Below are 21,084 nucleotides of genomic sequence, written 5' to 3' on the forward strand. Positions count from 1 at the left end.
TCGGCATAAAATGAGATGTCCACACCCCTCTACACTGACTACGGGCCCTCCAAACGGCAAAGCTCCGCTAACGGCTCTATTGTAATAGCAAACAGGTGAGGGCAGACCAGGCGCATGTCTCTAGATGTAGGACCCAGAGAAACCCCTACCAGTGTTGACCCTCGTTGACAGGCTGGCGTACAAAAGCTGTGCCCATTTAATCCCTCCACGCCCAAACCCATTCTCCCCATTCAAGTTATCAACGCTCATATTAAAATGTTTGCCAAGATACTGTCAATGAAACTTAAATTCTTTTTACCTAATATTATCAAAATTGAGCAGACTGATTTTGTGAAAAGAAAACCTTCTTACAATATAGGAGTATTCCTAAATTTCATAGGTAAAGACTCTGTGCTTAAATCACCGTTTGCCACTGTCACTAGATTTGGAGAAAGCTTGGAAGAGATTTTTATAATTAGAATGGCATGGGTAGGAATCAGCTTTTTTGCAAATGATATCTTTATCATATTTAATACTAAATCCACTGTGATTTCTTCTTGTTTCTAACTTCAGAGAGGTTCTCTTCAGGGCTCCTCTTTATTGCCTCCTATTTATTTTGCCACTTGAACTCTTGTCCCAGTTTCCTGAACAGCCCGTTGGTGGAATTCAACCACAGATCAGACATTCCCCAAAGGCTACACTAGGTCATGTGCAAGTGAGGTTTACCACCCAGGATAGGAAACTAGAGAAATACTGCTGCCATTGGCACGGCCACACCAAAGCACATGCATGTCCCTGGCCTGAAGGGGGAACATTAGATACCAAAATCATAGAAGTAACAAAGACTCACAAACAGTCCAGGGGCCTTATTTATGAAGGCCTTGCGCCACCGGTGCGTCACTTTTAACATGGGAAAAAATGACGCATCAGTGGCGCAAGGCTTTCATAAATGAGGCCCCAGGTATGCAGGACAGAAAAAGGCAAAACAAGAGGCCCTACCAGAACAATGGCCCATCTTCGAGGTGGCCCTGTCCTACAAGACTATCCGTGAGTCCATAAGCGAGGTATCTGCAATTCCCCCACCATACACCAGCAGGGATGTTCTCTCGCTGATGCCGGCCATTCCAGCCGTTCCTGCACTGGGTTACACCAATACACCGGTCCCAAAGGGAGAGGGACCATCCAGCATAAACACAATCAGCCTCGGCTCAGTCCTGTGCCAAGTTCTCTTCACCCATCAGTCGGGGCCCATCAGGTCCGAGCCGAATGGGGAGCACATGCTCCTGACTACCCCACACTGCGCCTTAAGATCAGAGGGAAGTTTGTGGCCCTCCTGTACAATGATTCCACTAGTGAAGGCGAAGATAAGGGCCCCAGTCCTTCAAAATCTGACTCCGAAGGGGGAGCTGAGGGCTATACAACCCCCAAGGCATGCCGATGGTTTGAAAGAAGCATCTGGGAATGAGTCTGAGGCCAAGACATTGTCTAGAAGAATAGCATGCAGCACTGAGCGAAGGAGGCAACCCAGGTGAGAGGTAAGGAAAGGTGTGAGTTAAGGCGAGAAAGAGAGCGAGCGGGAGAGGGACAACTCCCCCTCTCCCATGGCTAAGCCTCAGGACCCACATAGGGACGAGGTCAATGATGAGTCAGAGGGAAGGCCCATAGCAGGATCACACACATCACCTCATCATCGGCGAAGGAGAGGGGCTGACCAGGAAATAAGTAGTCAAGAAAGCCTGACGGGATCTCAATTCAGACACAGAAGGAGCAGCAGGGCACCTTTGAGCACGCCCGAGGAGAGCAACGACGAGAACGTCCGCCGTTCCCCCCCTAACATGCTGGTCAGGCAAACCAACCCCTAGAAACATGGTGTCCAGAGAGGAGGGCGAGGCCTTTGTGTGCCCTTTCTGCCATCTACTGGCCTACTGGACCGAAAGGAAGGGCCATTATTATCGTCCCTGGCCGGAGGAGGTATCCTTTGAACCTGAGGACATGGCTGTTGTGGAGGACTGCATTCAACATGGAGGGGGATCTGAGATGCAACTAACCCTACATAGGAAACAGCCATTACAACGCAACTTTCACAACGCACTACCATTACAACGCAACTTTCACAACGCACTACCATTACAACAAAACTTTTACAACGCAGGATCCATTACAATGCATTCCATTACAACACATGCCATTACAACGCATGCCATTACAACGTAAGTATGGGTAAGTATTTAATTTAATTTTAACTCCTACACTATCCAACACTTACCCTACTATCACACCCCCTGGAGTTAGAATATTAATTTTAACCCCTACACTATCCAACACTTACCCTACTATTACACCCCCCTGGAGTTAGAATAGTAATTTTAACCCCTACACTATCCAACACTTACCCTACTATTACACCCCCCTGGAGTTAGAATAGTCATTTTAACCCCTACACTATCCAACACTTACCCTACTATTACACCCCCCTGGAGTTAGAATAGTCATTTTAACCCCTACACTATCCAACACTTACCCTACTATTACACCCCCCTGGAGTGGGAATAGTAATTTTAACCCCTACACTATCCAACACTTACCCTACTATTACATCCCCTGGAGTTAGAATAGTAATTCTAACCCCTACACTATCCAACACTTACCCTACTATTACACCCCCCTGGAGTTAGAATAGTAATTTTAACCCGTACACTATCCAACATTTACACTACTATTAGATTCCCATGAATTAAAATAAAAAAAATTATTACCCATACTTACGTTGTAATGGCATGCGTTGTAATAGCATCTGCGTTGTAATAGCATGCGTTGTAATGGCATGCATTGTAATGGATCCGGCGTTGTAAAAGTTTTGTTGTAATGGTATGTGTTGTGAATGTATGCGTTGTAACGTCATACATTCCCCCTACATGCAGGAATGCCTGAGACTATGGGAGCCCTACATCAGAGGAGAAACCCAGAATTTGTACCCTATTTCAGAAACCATCCACGTGCCGTGGGCCCAGATGGATAAAGATGGGGCTCAGGAACAAACTGCCCCCATTGATGGAGAGGCAGAAAAATGGATCTCATGCTTTGAGAAGAACACTACTGGTATAAACTTAGCTCAACAGCCTTATCAGGGCAGGCTGACACGGTGTTCTCCCGAGCCCGCATCCACACAGTCACTCTTATCAACACCAAGCATGACAGGCTGCATTTAACTAATTCAGGGGCATATTATCAAGGGATTCATCTCTGCTTTTTTGGCTTTAAAAGCCAAGAAAGTGGAGATAAAATGATCTCCCTATCAGCAGCAGGGTACGCAAATTCGCATGTTAGCACCCTTTTTCTCTATGCTTCCCCTTGCATTTTGCAAAGGGGGCGTTCCAGAGAAAAATAATAGGAGAAATGTTGTTAAGCGACATTTCTCCTATTATCAAGGATATCGCTAACCCTGTTAGTGATAGAAAAGCAGCGCTAACCGCGGTTAGCGCTGCTCTTTTTACACCTGGTATTTTCCTGACTTAGCCATATATCCTATGGAAGGTGGATATCATGGCTAAGTTTGTGAGCCTCTATCATCAAGCTAACGTCAATCTTCGAGAGATTATCATTGGTTTTCCAGCGATAATCTCTCATTTGGCAGTTAGCATGAGGATTTTTATCACTTCAGAGATAAACGTTGCTAATAGCAAGTTATCTCAGCGATAATTTCCGGTGATGCTTAGCGATAAAAAAATCATTGCAAAACCTAGTTAGCGATAAATATCGCTACACGTTGGTAATATGCCCCTCAGACACCAGATCTGGGCGGCCCTGAGGGAGATATTCCCTCTCTGCCTAGATGTAGGGGGAATGATAGCAGAGGGGGTTGAGTAACCAACGATTCCAGCATTCTTCGTGGCCGGGCTCCGCTCCACCATAGCGCCGCAGCACCAGCAGCTAAGGGCCGGGCCTTGCTCCGCCTGTTCCCCGGCCGGGCTTCGCTCCGCCGGGTCCCTCCCACCACCAGTGAGGCCCTCAGCAGCGCCAGGAGGCGCATAAAGGCAGCGTCAGTCCCTCGTCCCGCGGGACGCGCGCGGACGCCGCCGTGCTAAGCCTGGGCAAAGGGGTAGAGGAGGCCAGGCCGGGCGCACCCCCTTAACATCAATACTCTAAGTGTCCTAAGGTATGTTGCCTTTCACCTATTAATGACTGTATGATACATTTGGATGGACTACGGGGCATTCTTATTTCCTACATTCTATGAGAGGGACAAAACGCCGCCTTGCACCTACCTACGAACTCTACTGTATTACACGGTGTACGGCTTATTATTCTGCATCCATTGTCTTTTGTCCTGACTGATCAAAGTATTATATATATTGTGATTTGAAAAACATATTAATATCTTCACCATGTCTACTAGGGGTACTCGCAGCAAAACAGCTGCTGGGGGAGCTCCAGTGATAGGCCCTATAGATAATTTTATAACAAGGGCCAATGATGCCATAGACCAGGGCATTCTACTCCTGGAGCGAAGGGTCTCGCAAGACCTAGCCCTAGCTAAACGATCATCCCTTGGACTTATTGCATCGGCAACTACACCTATTCAGGCTAGAACTAGCAACACCAGACCCTTAGTTGATGTACGTGCCGATATTCATACCATACCAAATGAGGTAAATTTATCTGCATCAATTCCCCTGATAGACTCCGACTCAGAACCTACCATGGATCTGGAAAAAACTCCTAATCTATCCATCAATCCTACACCAGAAGAAACATCTACAGACAGCACGAGGCGATTAAGAGGCAGACGGGAGGGCACCATACAAAAACAAGCTAAACACACATCAAAGCATTGTATGCCTAAGGTTAGGAAATATAGTGCGCCCAAACGAAAGCCTAGGAAAGGCGCCAATCCCAATCCACACTTAGGCACAGGCGGGACAAAGGCAACCGCTGAGATAGATAGCGAGGAGCCCTAGGGGAGGCTGCTAGGCACTGAGGACAAACTTGATGCTAATATCGCAAATGATCACCTGTTGGAAAGAATGGGCGAACTTCTCAGCATCTATTTGTCACCCATAGAATGTAGACTTACACGCATTGAAAAGCAACTAGCTGAATTAAGCATCCCCATTAGGAATATTTCTAGAGATGGCGCGCCTCCTGGCGTGGGACCTAAACTAAGCTCCTCAAAACCCATATGCACTAAACCTAAGAACCCCCCAGCTCCGATTATAACCACAAAGCCCAATACCCCACAGGTTTCAGATAAAGGGATTACTGCCAATCACTTGACAGCAAATTCTAGCACTAACCACACGGTTACCCCTCACACTACCAAAGTAATATCAGAGCCAGGGAAGGGCCAAAACACAGAACAGAGCAAGGGGATTCCTACGAGTCAAACTTATAACCCTGCAAAAAAATTTCCTATGGTCCAGCCCGCCCAAAACACGACTACTAATATGAGGCAGATTCCACCACGTATTAACCTGCCGCCTGAATGTGGGGCGTACGTGTTGGTCCAAGTTAATGTTTCTAAACTTAGGAAGGACCAAGAAGAAACCCCTATATCCCTCAAAAACAAAACTTTACAATGGTTGATTGCAAATTGCAATTTCCCTATGGAAGGGGCAAGGGAGATTATTCATACCCAGAGAGTGGGCTGGATAGGCCCACTGAGAAAAAAGTTTGAGGGGGACTGTATAACAATAAATTTTAAGAACCCCCAATGGGCAGAAAAAACATTGGCTAGTGCTCCATTACCCTCGCCATGGGAATTCAACACCACCCTCCTCTCACTGGGCTATTTTTATAGCCATTTGATATCCCCTAAGCCAAATATGGCGAACAATTTCGCCATATCACATCAGGATTTAAATTTTGGTGCTAGGATCAAGTCTCCACTTTTTTCCCAGAACCAAGATTTCAATTACCTGAACGGCCCTGCCTGGCGTCATCAGGCCCCAATGCCAGCACACCCTCCTCACTATCCCCAATTCCCAACAATGTCCCACCATCACCATAGGGAAAGTTCATATCCAGCATTCACTCCAAATCAATATATGCTGTTGAATGAAGTCAGGCCACTATTTAATATTCCAACTCATAATCGGTTTGAATATTTTTCCAATCTAGATGAGCAGGACTGACTGGATAAAATGGTTGATAGTAACACTAGAAGCTTAGCTATAAGTAATGAAAATAAGGGATATCCACCATTAGCTGAAGTAAGAACAAATCAGAATAGACCAGCTGATGAAATGTATGCCAATTGCGGCCCCCCAGTAGCTGTCAACACCACTGAGGACACAGCAAGGAGTGCTGGGAGCAACCCCACTAGACATCGTAGTAATTGCGGGTTATCAATTCTCAGTTGGAATGTGGCGGGTTGGAATCTAGGCTTTCAGACCCCTTATGGGCTAAGATAATTGATGGCATAGACATTGTTATGTTTCAGGAAACCAGGGATGTTGGGAATTTGCACATAGAGGGTTACCACTGTTTTAGTATAACATCACCTAAACCCAGTTTTGGTCGAGCAGTGGGTGGTTTGTTCATTGGGACTAAGATTTTGGCTGGTGGTTCAATCAGAGATTTGTCCAGTGGGAATCCGAATATTCAAATTCTTAAATATAAGTTAAAGTCAAAGACCAGGATTTATTTAATTAACTTTTATAACAATGATTTTTATTGTGTACTGAATAAGAATTTTCAGGCATTGTCAAAGGCTCTACATAACCTGGAATTCAGCTCATTAACTGATGTAGAGTCAGAGATTTTAATTGGGGGCGATTTTAACGCAAAGTTAACAAAGAATCATGGGATTGAGGATAGGACTTATCTTGACCAAGCGGAACGAAGGGGTACAGAACTAGCTAATATACTAACTGAATTTGCCCTTGGCGACGCTATGAGAACAGGTTATAGTCCTAGTGCCCCCCATGCCTCCACGTTCACAAGTAGGGACAGCAGTTCTACTATTGAAAACATTTGTATGTCGCCTCATCTAATAGATTGTATAGTAAAGTCTACAGTGACGGTGACATCATTTGGTGACCATAACCCACTCATAGTAACCTTGAATCTTGCACCCAGTCCGGTTTATTCGAATTTAAATGGTGCAAGGGATATCACACCCTCGATTGCCGAACTGCGATTAAAATGGAGGGGGGTTGATAGCGGGGCAATTTTGGATAGTGTACAAATTATACACCCGCATCTGATTAAGTCTTGCTCATCCACAAACGGCAATCAACATAGGATAATTGCAGATTTTGAAAAACTGTGTTCAACTATAAAAACTCTTTTGTCAGTCCCGCTACCCAAGGAAGGCAAAGAATCAAGGTGGTTTGACTCAGCCTGCTCATTAGCAAATAAGGACTTAAGAAGGGCACTTAATACTAAACCTAGGTGCAAAATGACCGTCCAGATAGCCAGGAAACAGTATAAAACTAAAATAGCAGAAAGAAAGGCTACACTACTTTCTGAACAGTGGGAATCGCTGGTGACCAGTGCAAATCTGGGTGGCAGCGGACCTTTTTGGTCCGCAGTCAGGAAAACAAGGGAAATGGGTAGGAAGCCTACTCCAATTAGCTGCAATATAACCAGCAGTGTATGGGAGACCCATTCTCAAAAATCTATGCAGCAGCGCCTGAGGAGTTGCTGACTCCAACCCCAGGACAATTGCGCGGCCTACAGATTGAAGCCCACGAATGAGAAATAGCTATAAAAGAGAGCCTTGGAAACAAGCCGCCTGGTCCTGATGGCCTGCCCATTGATATTATTAAGTATAATTCAGACTTATGGGCACCAATTCTTCTTAATGTCTTCAACAGCTTACCTACAGCAGCTATGCCCGTTACTTGGGCAACTAGCATTATAGTCCCAATCTTCAAAAAGGGAGACAGGTCGGAACCAGCTAACTACCGTCCGATCTCCCTTCTGGACAACAACCTAAAAATTTTGGGACGAGTAATTTATAACAGAGTACTTGAATGGACTGAAGACACAGACTTACTGGACCCGTGCCAAATGGGATTCCGGAGTGGAGTGGGAACAGTGGAGCAATGCTTGAATCTTAAATTGATAATCAATAAGTATAGTATTGCTCGATCGTCCCCCACCTACCTTGCTTTTATGGATCTTTCATCCGCTTTTGATTTAGTGAATAGATCCAAACTCTGGACAATCCTACTAAACAACGGGTTAGATGATGCCCTTGTCGGGTTCCTGGCCTATCTCCACACTGATCTGAAAGCACGGGTCAGAATTGGGATGGGCGGAGAAGTTTCTGGAGCTATTGATATAGGCAGGGGGATGAGACAGGGGTGCGTTTTAGCACCCCTGTTGTTCATTATTTATATTAATGGTCTATCCAATAGTTTGAAAAAAGTCACTAGCGATGTCCCGACAATCCTAGGGAAACCTTTACCAGTGCTTTTATATGCAGATGATGCGGTGCTTATGGCCCGCACACCAAATGCCCTTCGTCTACTTGTTCACAGTTTTGTTCACTTTATGGAGGGATTAGATCTGCGGGTACATTTTAAAAAATCTTTCATTATGTCATGTGGCCCCGGGAAAAGGAAGCTCAATACCATACAGATAGGCACAGATAAACTCAAATCTGTTCCCACATTTCCCTATTTAGGATTGGTTTTCGCTGCGAACGGCTCGTGGAGTGGGCACTTGGCCCACGCCACGAGCAAGTTCTCGAAAGCCACCAATTCTATTTTGAGCCTGCCCTGCCCGAAGAAAATAGGCGCCACTAAAGCTATTTTAAAATGTTTTAGACTACAGTGCTTACCTTTTGCCTCATATGGAGCTGAGGTCTGGGGGTTGGGAAGTAGCCCATGCATTCATCGGGAAGAAAGCCGTTTTTGTAGGAAAATATTGGGCGCCCCAATCTCATCCTCTGATTATATTTGCCATAGTGAATTACACCTCCCATATGTAAGCAACTTTATTAGAGCCAGACCAGCACTTTTCTGGATTAGAGTTTGGAGGAACAACGCTGCTACCCTCACACAAAATATTATAAAAGACTGCTTAAACTGTGATCATGGTATGGCGATTCCATGGCTCTCAGGTGTTTTTAAAACACTGAGCGCCGTGGACAGAGGCAATCTATTCTCAGACCCTACTAGGATCGAACCCAAGGATAATGCTGAGGTTAAAAATGCACTGTATGCACTTTATAGTTTTGAACGGATGGGAAAAGAATCATCGAAATCAACTGTCGCAAAATACTTGGGAAATGAATTGTGTAGACAACCCCTCCCGCCCTACCTCTCCCTACCCATGACCAGCTGGGGGAGATCACTTTTGTTCCGTTTAAGAGCGGGTTCAGTGAAATTTCTGTTGTCTTTCCCACTGGGTTACCGATATAGTATTGACTATAACCCTTGCCCATGCGATGGTGTCAGCTCACAGGATGATTTGCACTTCCTATTCTTTTGTAAATTTTATCTTAGATATATTAAATGGTTTTTAACCCCTTATTTTAAGAAATTTAGACCACTTTCTCTTAATGAGTCTTGTAGAATGTTGGTTTCCCTGGATTCTGATGAACTAATTTTCCGCACAAGCACTTTTCTGAGACTGATAACACGAGTACGCAAAATGATGGAAAATGCATGAAATTAGTCTTAATAGAGTTGAACTGTATTACGTTTTAATTGACATTTTAATTATGAAATCTTTGTAATAATGTATAAAGTATATGAATTGTTGTTTTTTAATTGCGGTACTTTTATGAATTTTATGAAATTCGAATAAAGGTCTTTTGAACTTGAACTTTGATAGCAGAGAGCATGAAGCCTGGGGAGACCGTGACTGATTTCCTAGATAGAATGAGAGAACGATGGGGGCAGGAGGCGGTACAGCCCTGGACAGACATAGGTTTCCAGCTTGCATTCTTCTACAACATCCTCAAAACAGGACTACCCACTGAGATCCAGAACGAACTAGATGGCGCAGTATGGCTAGACACCAAATCCTGGCAGGAAATACAGGCCCACATGTTACACTATTACTGGAAAAGACAGGAAGAAGCAGGAGCAGGCCCGGGGAGACTTTGCCAAACTGGTCCAACATAAGTTGAATAAGACCGCCCTTGAGGGAGTTGTGTCAGCTGTGAAAATTCAGATTGCACCACTCTGAAAGGGAGCTCCACTTATGGACCCTAGAGGGTATCCGCCCAGTCCTAGTGGCTGAGGTCAGGGAGTCTGAGTCCAAACCAGCCTCAGAGTGCCACTACTGTTACAGAGTGAGCAACATGGCTAAACGATGCGGTCTAAAAATTCACCATGAACAGAATGAAATAGTCACGGGACAGCCCCCACAGAGCATCCACTCCCAAAACCATTCTCAGAATAATGCAAATGCATGCACAAGCAGCTACAAGGTAATCTGGCTGGAGCCACCTCACTGCCACAGGGGCCGGGTGGTTGGCCGAACACAGGGCAGCCGCTGCAACAGACAGGGAACTCAGTCCAGCTGGGACCATGGCCATAGCTGCACCAAGGATGAGTCGCTGTCTGGGGTTGCAATGCCCGAACACGATCACAAGGTTCAAAGACGCCGTTAGTCCAAACCGATCGCCCAGTATGACCGATCCCTTTCATACCGCTTCCACTGCCTTCATAGCCAGTCTTTAGGATGACATAATATGTTGACTGGAAATCCGCACTAGAGTTCACCATCCGAGTGCCCGCAGGGGCCTGGGGCAACTGCTGTTTGCCACCCAGGACAGGGTTAGCCGACCACGCCCTTGGGGAGGAAAGTCTGATGAGAGAGCAGGGCGGGCGCTCATCTGGAGGATAAAATAAGGCACCCAGGACCACGCTGCCAAGTCAAACTGTGGACTGGGTTAATATGTCTCACCAACCTCGGGGTCAACCATCAAATGGAGGCCCCCCTTAGTTCAACTAGGCGAATGCTCCTGCGTCGGGAGCCGGGTTGCTCAGGAGGTGGGAGTATCTTCCTGGGGTTCAACACCCCAAGATAGCTGACAGGTGAGGAGCTCCTGCCAGGAGCTCCCTAGCTAGGGATTGCCTTTTTGGCCCTGGTCCCCTGGAGTCTACGCCCTCCTTGGACCTTTGTGCGCACCTGAGGTTATGTGGACTGAGGCCCTTCAACTCTCCAAATCCCGCGATTTGGTTTGAGATCTTCTGATGAATCTGTGTGTAATGTGCGTCCGCGGAGCCCGAGCAACATGGCTGATGCCCGGTGGAGCTGTTTAGACAACTGTGGAGGAGATTGGTTCTGGTTCTCCCCCTTGGCCTTCACCCATCCAGCCGGACATTGGACATGGTTTTTCTCGTCTCTCTGCTGTGTCTCCTTTCCTCCCCTGCCTTCCGACGAATCGCTGAGGATCTGCCAACGGTGCCGATGGAGATGCCTGTTGAAGGGGATGGGCTGGGGATCACCCTTCCTGGCCGTCTCCTGTCCTCCGGGCTTGACCATAGTTGCTTGACCTTCTGCATTGTCTCCTTAGCGACGACTGAGACTCACAAGTCTTGCTCCCCCCCCCCCAGCGGGGTGCAGCGACGGTTTGTACTGCAGCACTGCTGACCTATGCCCCATAGCTTGTTTTGCTTTTTGGGTTTTGGGGAGGCGCACCCTCCTAGTCCCCGCTGCTGCCTCACGTCTCCGGGGCTGCTGCCTTGGCAACCTGACTGACTCTTTCCTGACTTTGCGGCATGCTGAACGACGACACTGCTGCCCCTGTGGCCTCAAGCGTGTGCACGTTGACGACCCAATTATGATCGGCAATGTTTGGCCCTCCTGCCTCCGTGATCATGTGGCTGCCTCCCCCATCTAGCCCTGCATGGAGCCGTAGAGTCAGCTCACTTGTGGTTTCTTTGGTTTGGATTTTTGTATGTCCTGCCATTTTGAGATGATGCTGTCGGTGCCCGTGATCTAGATCCTCCATCTTGGCGGTTTCGACCGATCCTCATTAATGCTGGACTGCTCCCTGTTTGCCTGACTGACATTTCCTTGGGTCGATTCCCCCTCCCCCTCCCCCCTTGGGTCTCCTGCACCCCTCTCACCTTGGACAGTCACCGAGACAGGGGATGTTTGGGATTGCTGGTCCCCAGCCGGTTTGTTTGTCTTTCACTTTGACTGTGTTGTCCCCCTGAAGTACTTTCCCACTTGCCGGTCTGCCTGACCTGATCTGCATTCCTTACCCCTTTTTACCCCCCCCTCTTCCTTCTATGCCCCATAGCACGTGTGTCTTGGTTATGTTATGTGCTAGCAACTCATGTTATTGGGTAACACAGTTTTTTTCCTATGTGATGCTTGGCTCCTGTAACTGATGTAATTTTGTAACTTGTAACTCGCTGATCCTCATGTAAAGCGCTCTGATACCTCCGGTTCTAGTCAGCGCTATATAAAACTCAGCAAATAAATAAAACAACCCTGCTGCAGATTGCCTTTCCAAGGTGCCTTTAGAAGATAAAACTTTTCTCGATCTTTAGACCCCGTGTTGTGGGTGAAGGAATCCACACTGGATAAACTGGAATGGGATGAAGCTTGTGGTGAGGATGTGGTTTGCACAGAGCTGAAAAGACTCGTAGTTGAGGGTTGGATGGAGCATAAATTCTTGATGGAGGAGGTGTAGACATTTTTGGGTGTGAAGGAGATGAGCATCATGGTCTGAAAATTGTTCAGAGGGGACCATTTAGTTCCTCCGGTGGCTCTGAGAGATAAAATAATGAATTTGGCCCAGGAAGGTCGTTTGGGTCGCAGCCTCACCAAGGCAAGGGTGAGGGAGAGGTATCGGTGGCCAGGGCTTGATAGGCAGACAAGGGTTTTGGTTGGAGATTGTGCTGAAGGGGAGGATCCCTCAGACGACTATTAAGAGAGAATTTGTGGGCACACCCACCGTACTACTCCCAACACGCTCACCGGAATGTCACCTTTTAAGTGGTTGAAAGGCCGAGTAGCTGGTTCGAAGCTCAATCCCAGGTGGCTCGAGTGGAAGAGGATTGTGAAGAGCCCTAGCTGGGGCAAATTGTTACGTTATCAACAAAGGTATAGAGAACAATTTGATACCAAATGTGGAGCTCCTCCCAGGGTGTGGAAGGTGGGGGGGATATGTGTTTGTGAAAAGGCCACGTTTGTTGTCAAGGGAGGGTCCACGGGACATATTACCAACAACTAGCGATAATTTGTGTCTCTAACTTGTTTAGAGACAAAAATTATCGCCGCACATCGGCGATTTTTATCGCAGATAAACCTTGCTATTAGCAAGGTTTATCGCAAATGTGATAAAAAACGGCCGCAATGCATGAATATCGCTGAAAAGTCAGCTTAGCGCGAATATCTCCAAAAGTTGGTAATAGGAGATAACGATGTTAGGGACTGTTTCCAGTCGCTAACATCTTGGCACGCCCACTTTGCATGTCATTAGTGATAAATATCACTGACATGCAAAGCGGGGCCCAAGATGGTCGCTATCTCCTATTAGCTGTCACTAACTGGTGTTAGCGACAGCTTGGTAATAGGGAGATAATTTTATCTCCGCTTTCTTGGCTTTTAAAGCCAAAAAAGCGGAGATAAACCCCCTTGATAATATGCCCCCAGGTTCCTAGGGCCTTTGCGTATTGTTGAAGTCACGAGGAGCGTGCTGAAGCCTGAGATGGGTGAAGTATGGATGATGTCACTTCTTGCAAGAAGCACTTTGCTCTCGAGGGGGTGTGGTGGTGGTGTTGTGAGTGTGGGTTTGCAGGATGATGATCCCAGTTCTAGTGCTGGTGAATCACTCATGGGAGGTGCTAGTACTGATCCTGGGTTCACAGTTGTGGTTGATCCTCTCCAGAGCACACGTGACAGGAGAAAACCCACAAATAATAATGACTACGGGCTTCATTTATGAGGCTCCTTGCACCCCGGAAGGTCACTTCTTCCGTGGAGCAGGAGCCGGCTCCGTATTTACGAGGCTGCATTAAGCCACTTTTTTGGCTTAATGCAGCCTCGTAAATATTGTTCCCTTTAATGCAGTGTTCAGCATTAAAGGGGCGTGCAATGGGTGTTACTGGGGACATTACCACTAAAATCCAGGGCTTTTTGATACTGCCCCAGATTTACGAGAAATCGTAACTCTGAGGCAGCTCCAAAAACTTAGGGGAGGCGTAAATGAGGCACAACGAGGAGAAATATGTTTATTTCTTCTAGTTTTTCCTTTGTCTATGTGTGCTGCATTCTGTAAACATAGAAAGAGGAAAAGGTCTCTTGTGATTGTTTTTGTGCAGAAAGGTTTCCCTAGGTTTATATTATTGGGAGGGTGATGTGTTATGGTCTGTTTTTCACTGTGGATGTTGTCACTTTGTCTTGGCAGCAGGCGGATGATGAGACGGTTATGATGTGCTGGCTGTACTGATCCTGTGGTGAATGAAAATAAAGGAGGTAAATGAACCTGGACATAGTGTACTCTTTCAACATCTTTCATTTACAGAGGTCCCTCCACCTGGTCCCCCTTAAAATGTTATCTTAATGTTGCTGGCCATCAAGAAACAACTCCATCTTCACCTTTAAATTGTTTTAGTTCTGAAAGTGAGATGAAAGCTGACGTCAACCCCAAATCCTCCTCTGCAGTCTTGCGAGCACTGAGAAGAACATGGGGCATATTATCAAGACAGACAATAAAATTATCGCTGTTTTAGCGGCAGAAAACTGCTACTAAAACAGCGATAATGGGCTTGATAATATACTCTATGGAATTCCAATTGAAGCCCATGTTAGATGTCCTTCACATTTAACATGGGCTTTGATTGGAATTCCATAGAGCATATTATCAAGCCCATTATCGCCGTTTTAGTGGCAGTTTTCTGGGGGACGGATGGGGAGGGGCATACATACCCCAAGCATCTTCTTAATTCAGGTCACTGCTCTGAGCGCTCCGGTCCATGCGGGAATGGCTGTCACTGATTAGAGGAACACTCTGCAGTAGAAGCGTCAAACATGAGAAGTAATGATAGGGCTCAGGGTAGTTTTGGGGCTTGTTTTTCTGGTTTCAGAGTGTGCACCTGAGCGGGCCCTAATTTGAGCCAGTGGTTTCCAATGCTTGGTACCGGCACTTAATCGTCAGCAACTGCACTTATGACATCTGCCACATGATGCCGCTGTTTATCTAATTTAGAGCTCAGCACAACAACAGTTAATTATTATTTTAATATTCATTTAAAACAACACATACCTGCCACCAGACCATCCCCATTGCTTTGGGGGCCTTGAGCAGTCCCTGTTATCACTGTTGTTGAGTGCGATGGTTAGTAGTTGTGTTGGTGCTGTCACTGGCCACGCTGGCAGGGGCAATGGGTGGTACAAGCTGCGGTGGTCTCCTCTGGAGTCCCTGACACTTATTGTTTTTACAAATTAAGCACTGCTTGACCCGTGTCTGCAGCCTGCTGCTTCGCCCAATGAACATCGCCCTCCACAGAAGATGCTTCGTAGTCAGGGGGCATGCTGGGGTTGCAGCAGACACAAGCAGGGCTCCCTTCCTGCTCCCTGCTGGCGGCTGGCTGGGGTCCGACACTTCAGACTCCAAGTCTGACCTAAGTCCCCAATGCAGCCACTGACACCCCCCTCCCCCGCTGTGCTTGAACAGCAGCCGCAGGGACCCATATACCATGGTATTTATCTACTGAGACTGCCATACAACATCTCAATGCAATATAACAAATGGATGGCAAGGTGGAGTTTTTCTTAACATTTTATTTGCTGGGGAGGTGTTCTATTATCCCTACCCGAGCGAGTGAAGGAAGCATTCTGAATATGTCCCTTGCCTCAGAGGCTGGAAGGGAAGGTGTTTGTTACTTTCAATCAATCAATCATTCAGGAAATTGTGAAGTGCGCTACTCCCCCGTGAAGGTCTCAAGGCGCTGGAGGGGGGGAAACAGCTCTGGTCTGTTGAAGAGCTAAGTCTTGAGGGTCTTCCTGAAGATGTGCAGAGTGGGTGCGTGTCTGGTGTTGATCGGGAGCTCGTTCCAGGTGTTTACTACGACGTAGAAAAAGGCTCTTCTACCTGTTCTTGCTCTGCAGATGCACGGGGTTTCAGTGAGGGCGAGGGCGGTGGATCAGAGGTTTCTCTTGGGTATGTGGTAGGCAATTCTTTCGTTGAGATATTGGGGTCCGATGTTATGGAGGCGTTTGTATGCGTGGGTGAGTAGCTTGAAGGTTACCCTCTTCTCAACGGGAAGCCCGTGGAGGTTTTGCAGATGTGTGGAGATGTGTTAGTGTCGGGGATGCCGAGGATGAGTCTGGCTGCGGTGTTATGTATGGTCTGGAGCTAGCAGAGCAGATATTTGTTGACCCCGGGTGTTTCCGTAGTCCAATCTGCTGGTTATGAGTGCGTGGGTGATAGCCTTTCTTGATTCGAGGGGGATCAATTTGAAGGTCTTGCGAAGGATGCAGAGGGTGTTGAAGCAGGTGGAGGCGATGGCGTTGATCAGTGGAAAAGGATACTTTTGGTATCCATATCCACAAGGGTTGGAGGATGTGTGCTGACTATCTTCAAATTGGGTAACGATAACACTTGGTGGTTGCAGCTCATAGAAGCTGCAAACACACATATGAAGTGCTGTATAAAAAAAGTGTTGTTATTACTGATGGTTAGAGGTGTTACTTCACTCACTTCCTACTGTGGAGCTGATTGGCTGCCTGCCTGCCCTTGACAGGGGGGTTGAAAAGGTATACAGCTACTCCCAGCTGTGGCTTCACTCACTTTCTTCCATGGTGCTGAGTGGGTTCCAAGACTACTTACTCTGGAGTAAGTTACCTGTGCCGTTTCCATTGGGATGGATTTTGAGTATTTTGTGTTTTTAAGCTTTCCCTTGGGATATGCAGTTTAACTCAACGTCTGTATACATTGCCCATCTCCATAGCATTGTTGTCATTGAGAGAATGTTTACGATTTGCTATTAAAAAGCAAGGCAAGTGAAAACAGGAAGCAAGATAAATGAAATCTTTAACAACATTAAGAATTTGGAACATTATATTACTTATCTAAATCTAAGGATGACCAATAAAATCTGAATAAAGGCCAAGATAGACTTTAACAGGTTTACTGCAGAACAAACAAGTGATACTTTATTCAGATTCAAAGCTAGGTATTAAGGAGCTAAAAAAAGATGGGTACATTATTGGCTAAATATCTAAAAGTTAAAAAGAGAGATCTATTATTGATTCAATCATTGAGCAAAATACCAGTAGTATTAAGACAGCTCATAGGAACACTGCAGATATTTTTATTAATATTTACTCCAAATTGAATACACCTGAGTCCCCTCCTTCTTAAAACGCAACTGATAAATATTTATCTGACCTATCAAGAGATAAATAACCTAATTTAGATCTCTCGCCTTTAGAGAATAATTTGATGTTAGGCAAAGTACAGAATGCAAAATAATTATGTAAAAAAGGGAAAGCTCCCGGGCCTGATGGTTTATCCTTAGACTTTTATTCTGATTTTTCTGACTTGTTGGCTCCTAAATTATTGTTCCTTCATGGGCATTTTTGTTTTACAAATTATCCGCAAGGCACTTGTATTACAAGCTACAGCATGCCTCATTTATAAACAAGGAAAAGGCACTTCTGATTGTGAAAACTACCATCTAATACCATTAATTAATAAGGATTGCAAAATATTTGCTAAAATAATAGCCAGTCGACCAGAGAGTTTTGTTCCTGATCTCATTAAACCAGAACATGTGGAGTTTGTTTAAATGAAAGTATTGCCTAGAGTTTTCTTAAGTTATATCTGAAAAGCAAATCTGTTGAAGTGTCCTGTAGCAGCGTTCTTTTTGGATGCTGAAAAAACTTTTATCCGTCTCCACCAGGATTTTATGGTTAATGCCTTGAATTGGCATGGTTTAGGCCTTATTCTTTTAAATATTGATGCTTTATTATATAAAGCTCCTCCTGCCTCTATTTTTGTTAATAGTTTTATTTCATCTAATTTCTACAATGAAAGAGGCACTGGGCAAGGCTGTCCTTTGGTTCCTCCGCTCTATATTTTATCTCTTAAACCTTTTCTAGCTAGAATCTGGCAAAATTCATATATTGAAGGGTTTCCTGCTTTACAGGAACAGTCCTGAGCATTCTTTAATAGATTGTTATGTGGCAGTTGAAACCCTTCCTTATGTTTATTGTTATAAACTTAATTCAAACAAATTTAGAGCTTCTCCCGTTTAACAAAATTTGTTTCAAAGACCTTTAAAAAATGATGCTTTATTTGGTTTAAGGAAAAATGAAATATTTAGAAGCCTGGTTCTCCAGGTCAGTTAATCCGACTTTAAAATATAATTTAAAAAAATTCTTGAAAACAAAGGAGTCTCCTTATACCTATCTTGGTGGGGTAGATTGGATTCTATTAAAATTATGATTTCACCAATCATTTCATATTTTCTTTCAATGTTACCTGTTAATTTACTGAAGTCTTTCCTTTAGATCAATATTTTGTTATCTAATTTTTACAGCAAAATAGACAGCCTACAAATTTTCTGTATAAATTGAAATGACCTAAAGAAAGAGGGGTAAAACTCCCTAAATGTTCTTGTTTTTATGATGCTTGTCTTTTATTTGATTGCCATTATAGTTATGTTTTATGTACTGTACTGTTAATTATTAATACGATAACAATTTATGAAACTAAAAAAGGAACAACTAATACAAGGACTCCTCATGTGCTCCATTCAATGGAATGTTTATTAAAAATGCTTCTCTTCTGTAATGTTTCTGGGTAAACTGCATCTACTTCCGGGTTGAATATCACTCATCATAGAACTGTGGCAGGTCAGCACCAGCAATGATCTTGTGTTCACTTCCTGCCTTGGTGATAGTAACCATGTAGATCACGCCTCCGCTGGAGCCATCACGTGCCATCGCCAGCGCTACAGCTGTGGAGAAACCAGAGAGGACACGTGTTAGTACTTCCCAGAGAGGGCCATCAGCAATTCAGAGAGGCTTGTGGCTGTTGAGTAAAAAACGTCTATGGTTGGAATTTTAGGACATGTCTGCTGGTTTGACGGCAACACTGACAGCAAAAGACCATGCTTTAAGCAGTGTATAGGAAGAGGCATTCATGAAGTGATTGGTGACCTGGGGCTGTGTAAATTAGCAGTGGGGGTTCAGTAGGCTCTGCAGTGCACCCCGCAGGCCGGAGCAAACTACTTCATTGCAGGGAGAGGTGTGGCGCCGCGGCCAGGGTGACTGATGCTGGAATCTGGAGATCACGGTTCGATCCCCGGCGCCGGCGGCAGAGTAGCCCAGCACCATGTGACTCTGGGCAATAGCTTGCTTAATTTTCCTGACGGCCCCCAGCGCCTAGAGACCCTTACGGGTGATTGTTCGCGCTTTACATATGTGGAAAATAATTCATCTACCATGGAAGGGAAGTGAGATAGAGGCAAAAAGAGACAAAACACAACAGAGAATGTGATAGAGACAAATAAAGAAAAAAAAGATATAAGTTTGCAAGACAAAGCAACAGAGATTGAGCAAGATAGAAGAGAATGAGAGCAATAAGAAGGCTGGAGGTAAGTAGGAGATGTAACAGATAACAAGCATTAACTAAGCTAATAGGCCTATGCAAGAGCTATTGGCTTTTCAATGCCTTTTAGCCATGTTTAGGAAAGTGCCACGTTTTGCATGGTTACCCCCACTTTTTGCCTGATATCTGGTGCACTTTGCTTGAGTGTGTCCTGAGTCCCTGCAAATCAGGTTCCCAAGCCCTGTGTTATTTCTCCAAACTGTAACTTTATATTCACAATTGGCACACCACTGGCCCACAAATAAGTCCCTTGTAAAAGGGGCCATTGGTACCAAGGGCCTTGTGACCTGAGAGGGACCCTGAGGGCTGAAGCATGGATTGTGACACTCTCAGAGACCCCTCACCTTATCACACAAACACTGCCATCGAGGGCTCCGTGTTTTAGTGCAGATAAAATCAAACAGTTGACAAGGCACACATCCCTGTGTGCCTACCCACAACCACTGCCTGTGGCATAGGTAAGTCACCCCTTTAGCAGGCCTCACAGTACTAAGGCAGGGTGCACTATACCACAGGTGAGGGCACAGCTGTGCAAGCAATATGCCCTTACAGGGTCTGTGTCATTCACAGACATTATAAGTGCAGTGAAGCCATATTGAGTACATGGTCTGGGAGTTTGTCATTACGAACTCCACAGCTCCATGATGGCTTTACTGAAAGCTGGGACGTTTGGTAGCAAACTTCTCACCTCAATAAACCCACACTGATGCCAGTGTTGAATGTATTGAAAAATGCACTCAGAGGACATCTTAGAGATGCCCCTTGAAATACGGCCAACTCCCTTGTGTCTAGCTAACTGGTCTGCACCAGCCTGCCACACACAGATATTTTTCTGACCCCTGAGGTGAGAGCCCTTGTGCTCTTGTGGGTCTGCCTTGGTGGAGATGCTATCACCTACCCCCTAGCAGGAACAGCAATTAGAGTGGTGAGCCTCAAACGCTTCCAGCCCTTCAATATGCTGACCAGGGCCTCTCCAGCCAGATGAGCTGCCCGTCCCCATGACCAAGCCCCACTTTTGGCAGCAAGGTAGGTGGGAAATTAGTCATCAGGAGAGGTGTGTCCCCTCTCTGACAGGACCACCTGTAAGGAGCCCTGGACCGAGGGGAACCCCTCCTTAGAAAATCCTTCATCTTGGATGGAAGGATCCTACCCAATCAGGTTAGGGGACATTCGAAGGGTGTACCCACCCTAAAGGCAAGTAGCCCATTGGCTGCCTGCTACCAGTACCTGTAACGCCCCTAAATTCAGTATTTATGATCAACCCTAAATATTGATCCTCAGATTCCTGCAACCTAAGAAGATGGACGAAGAAGACGCTGTGCAGCCCAGCAAGAAGACTACTACTGCTTTGGCCCCAGCCCTACTGGCCTGTATCCAACTGCCTGAGCTGCAAAGAATACGACGCCTGTCCCGTGGCCAGGAACTTCCAAGAACCCCAGGAAGAGTGCCGCTCTTCAATAAAGACCAAGATCTCCTGAGGACAGCGGCCCTGTCCAGAAAAACCTCCATCTTCAAGGACTCTGGATCCGGGACCCCTACCCGCTCTGCACTCTACACCCACGGCCTGA

The 21,084-nt window shown here is 45.8% G+C and overlaps 1 protein-coding gene across 1 annotated transcript in view; it reads right to left on the bottom strand.

Moving 5' to 3' along the window:
- Positions 1-17,016: 17,016 nt before the first annotated feature.
- Positions 17,017-21,084, bottom strand: part of PSMB9 (proteasome 20S subunit beta 9) — a 56,028-nt gene continuing 51,960 nt past the window's right edge. Inside the window, exon 6 of the mRNA XM_086920678.1 lies at positions 17,017-18,863. Within this exon, the coding sequence (XP_086776804.1) occupies positions 18,736-18,863 (128 nt within the window). The 3' untranslated portion in view covers positions 17,017-18,735. The remainder of the gene's footprint in view (positions 18,864-21,084) is intronic.

The sequence above is a fragment of the Lissotriton vulgaris genome, chromosome 5 (genome assembly GCF_964263255.1).
Source record: "Lissotriton vulgaris chromosome 5, aLisVul1.2, whole genome shotgun sequence".
NCBI lineage: Eukaryota > Metazoa > Chordata > Amphibia > Caudata > Salamandridae > Lissotriton > Lissotriton vulgaris.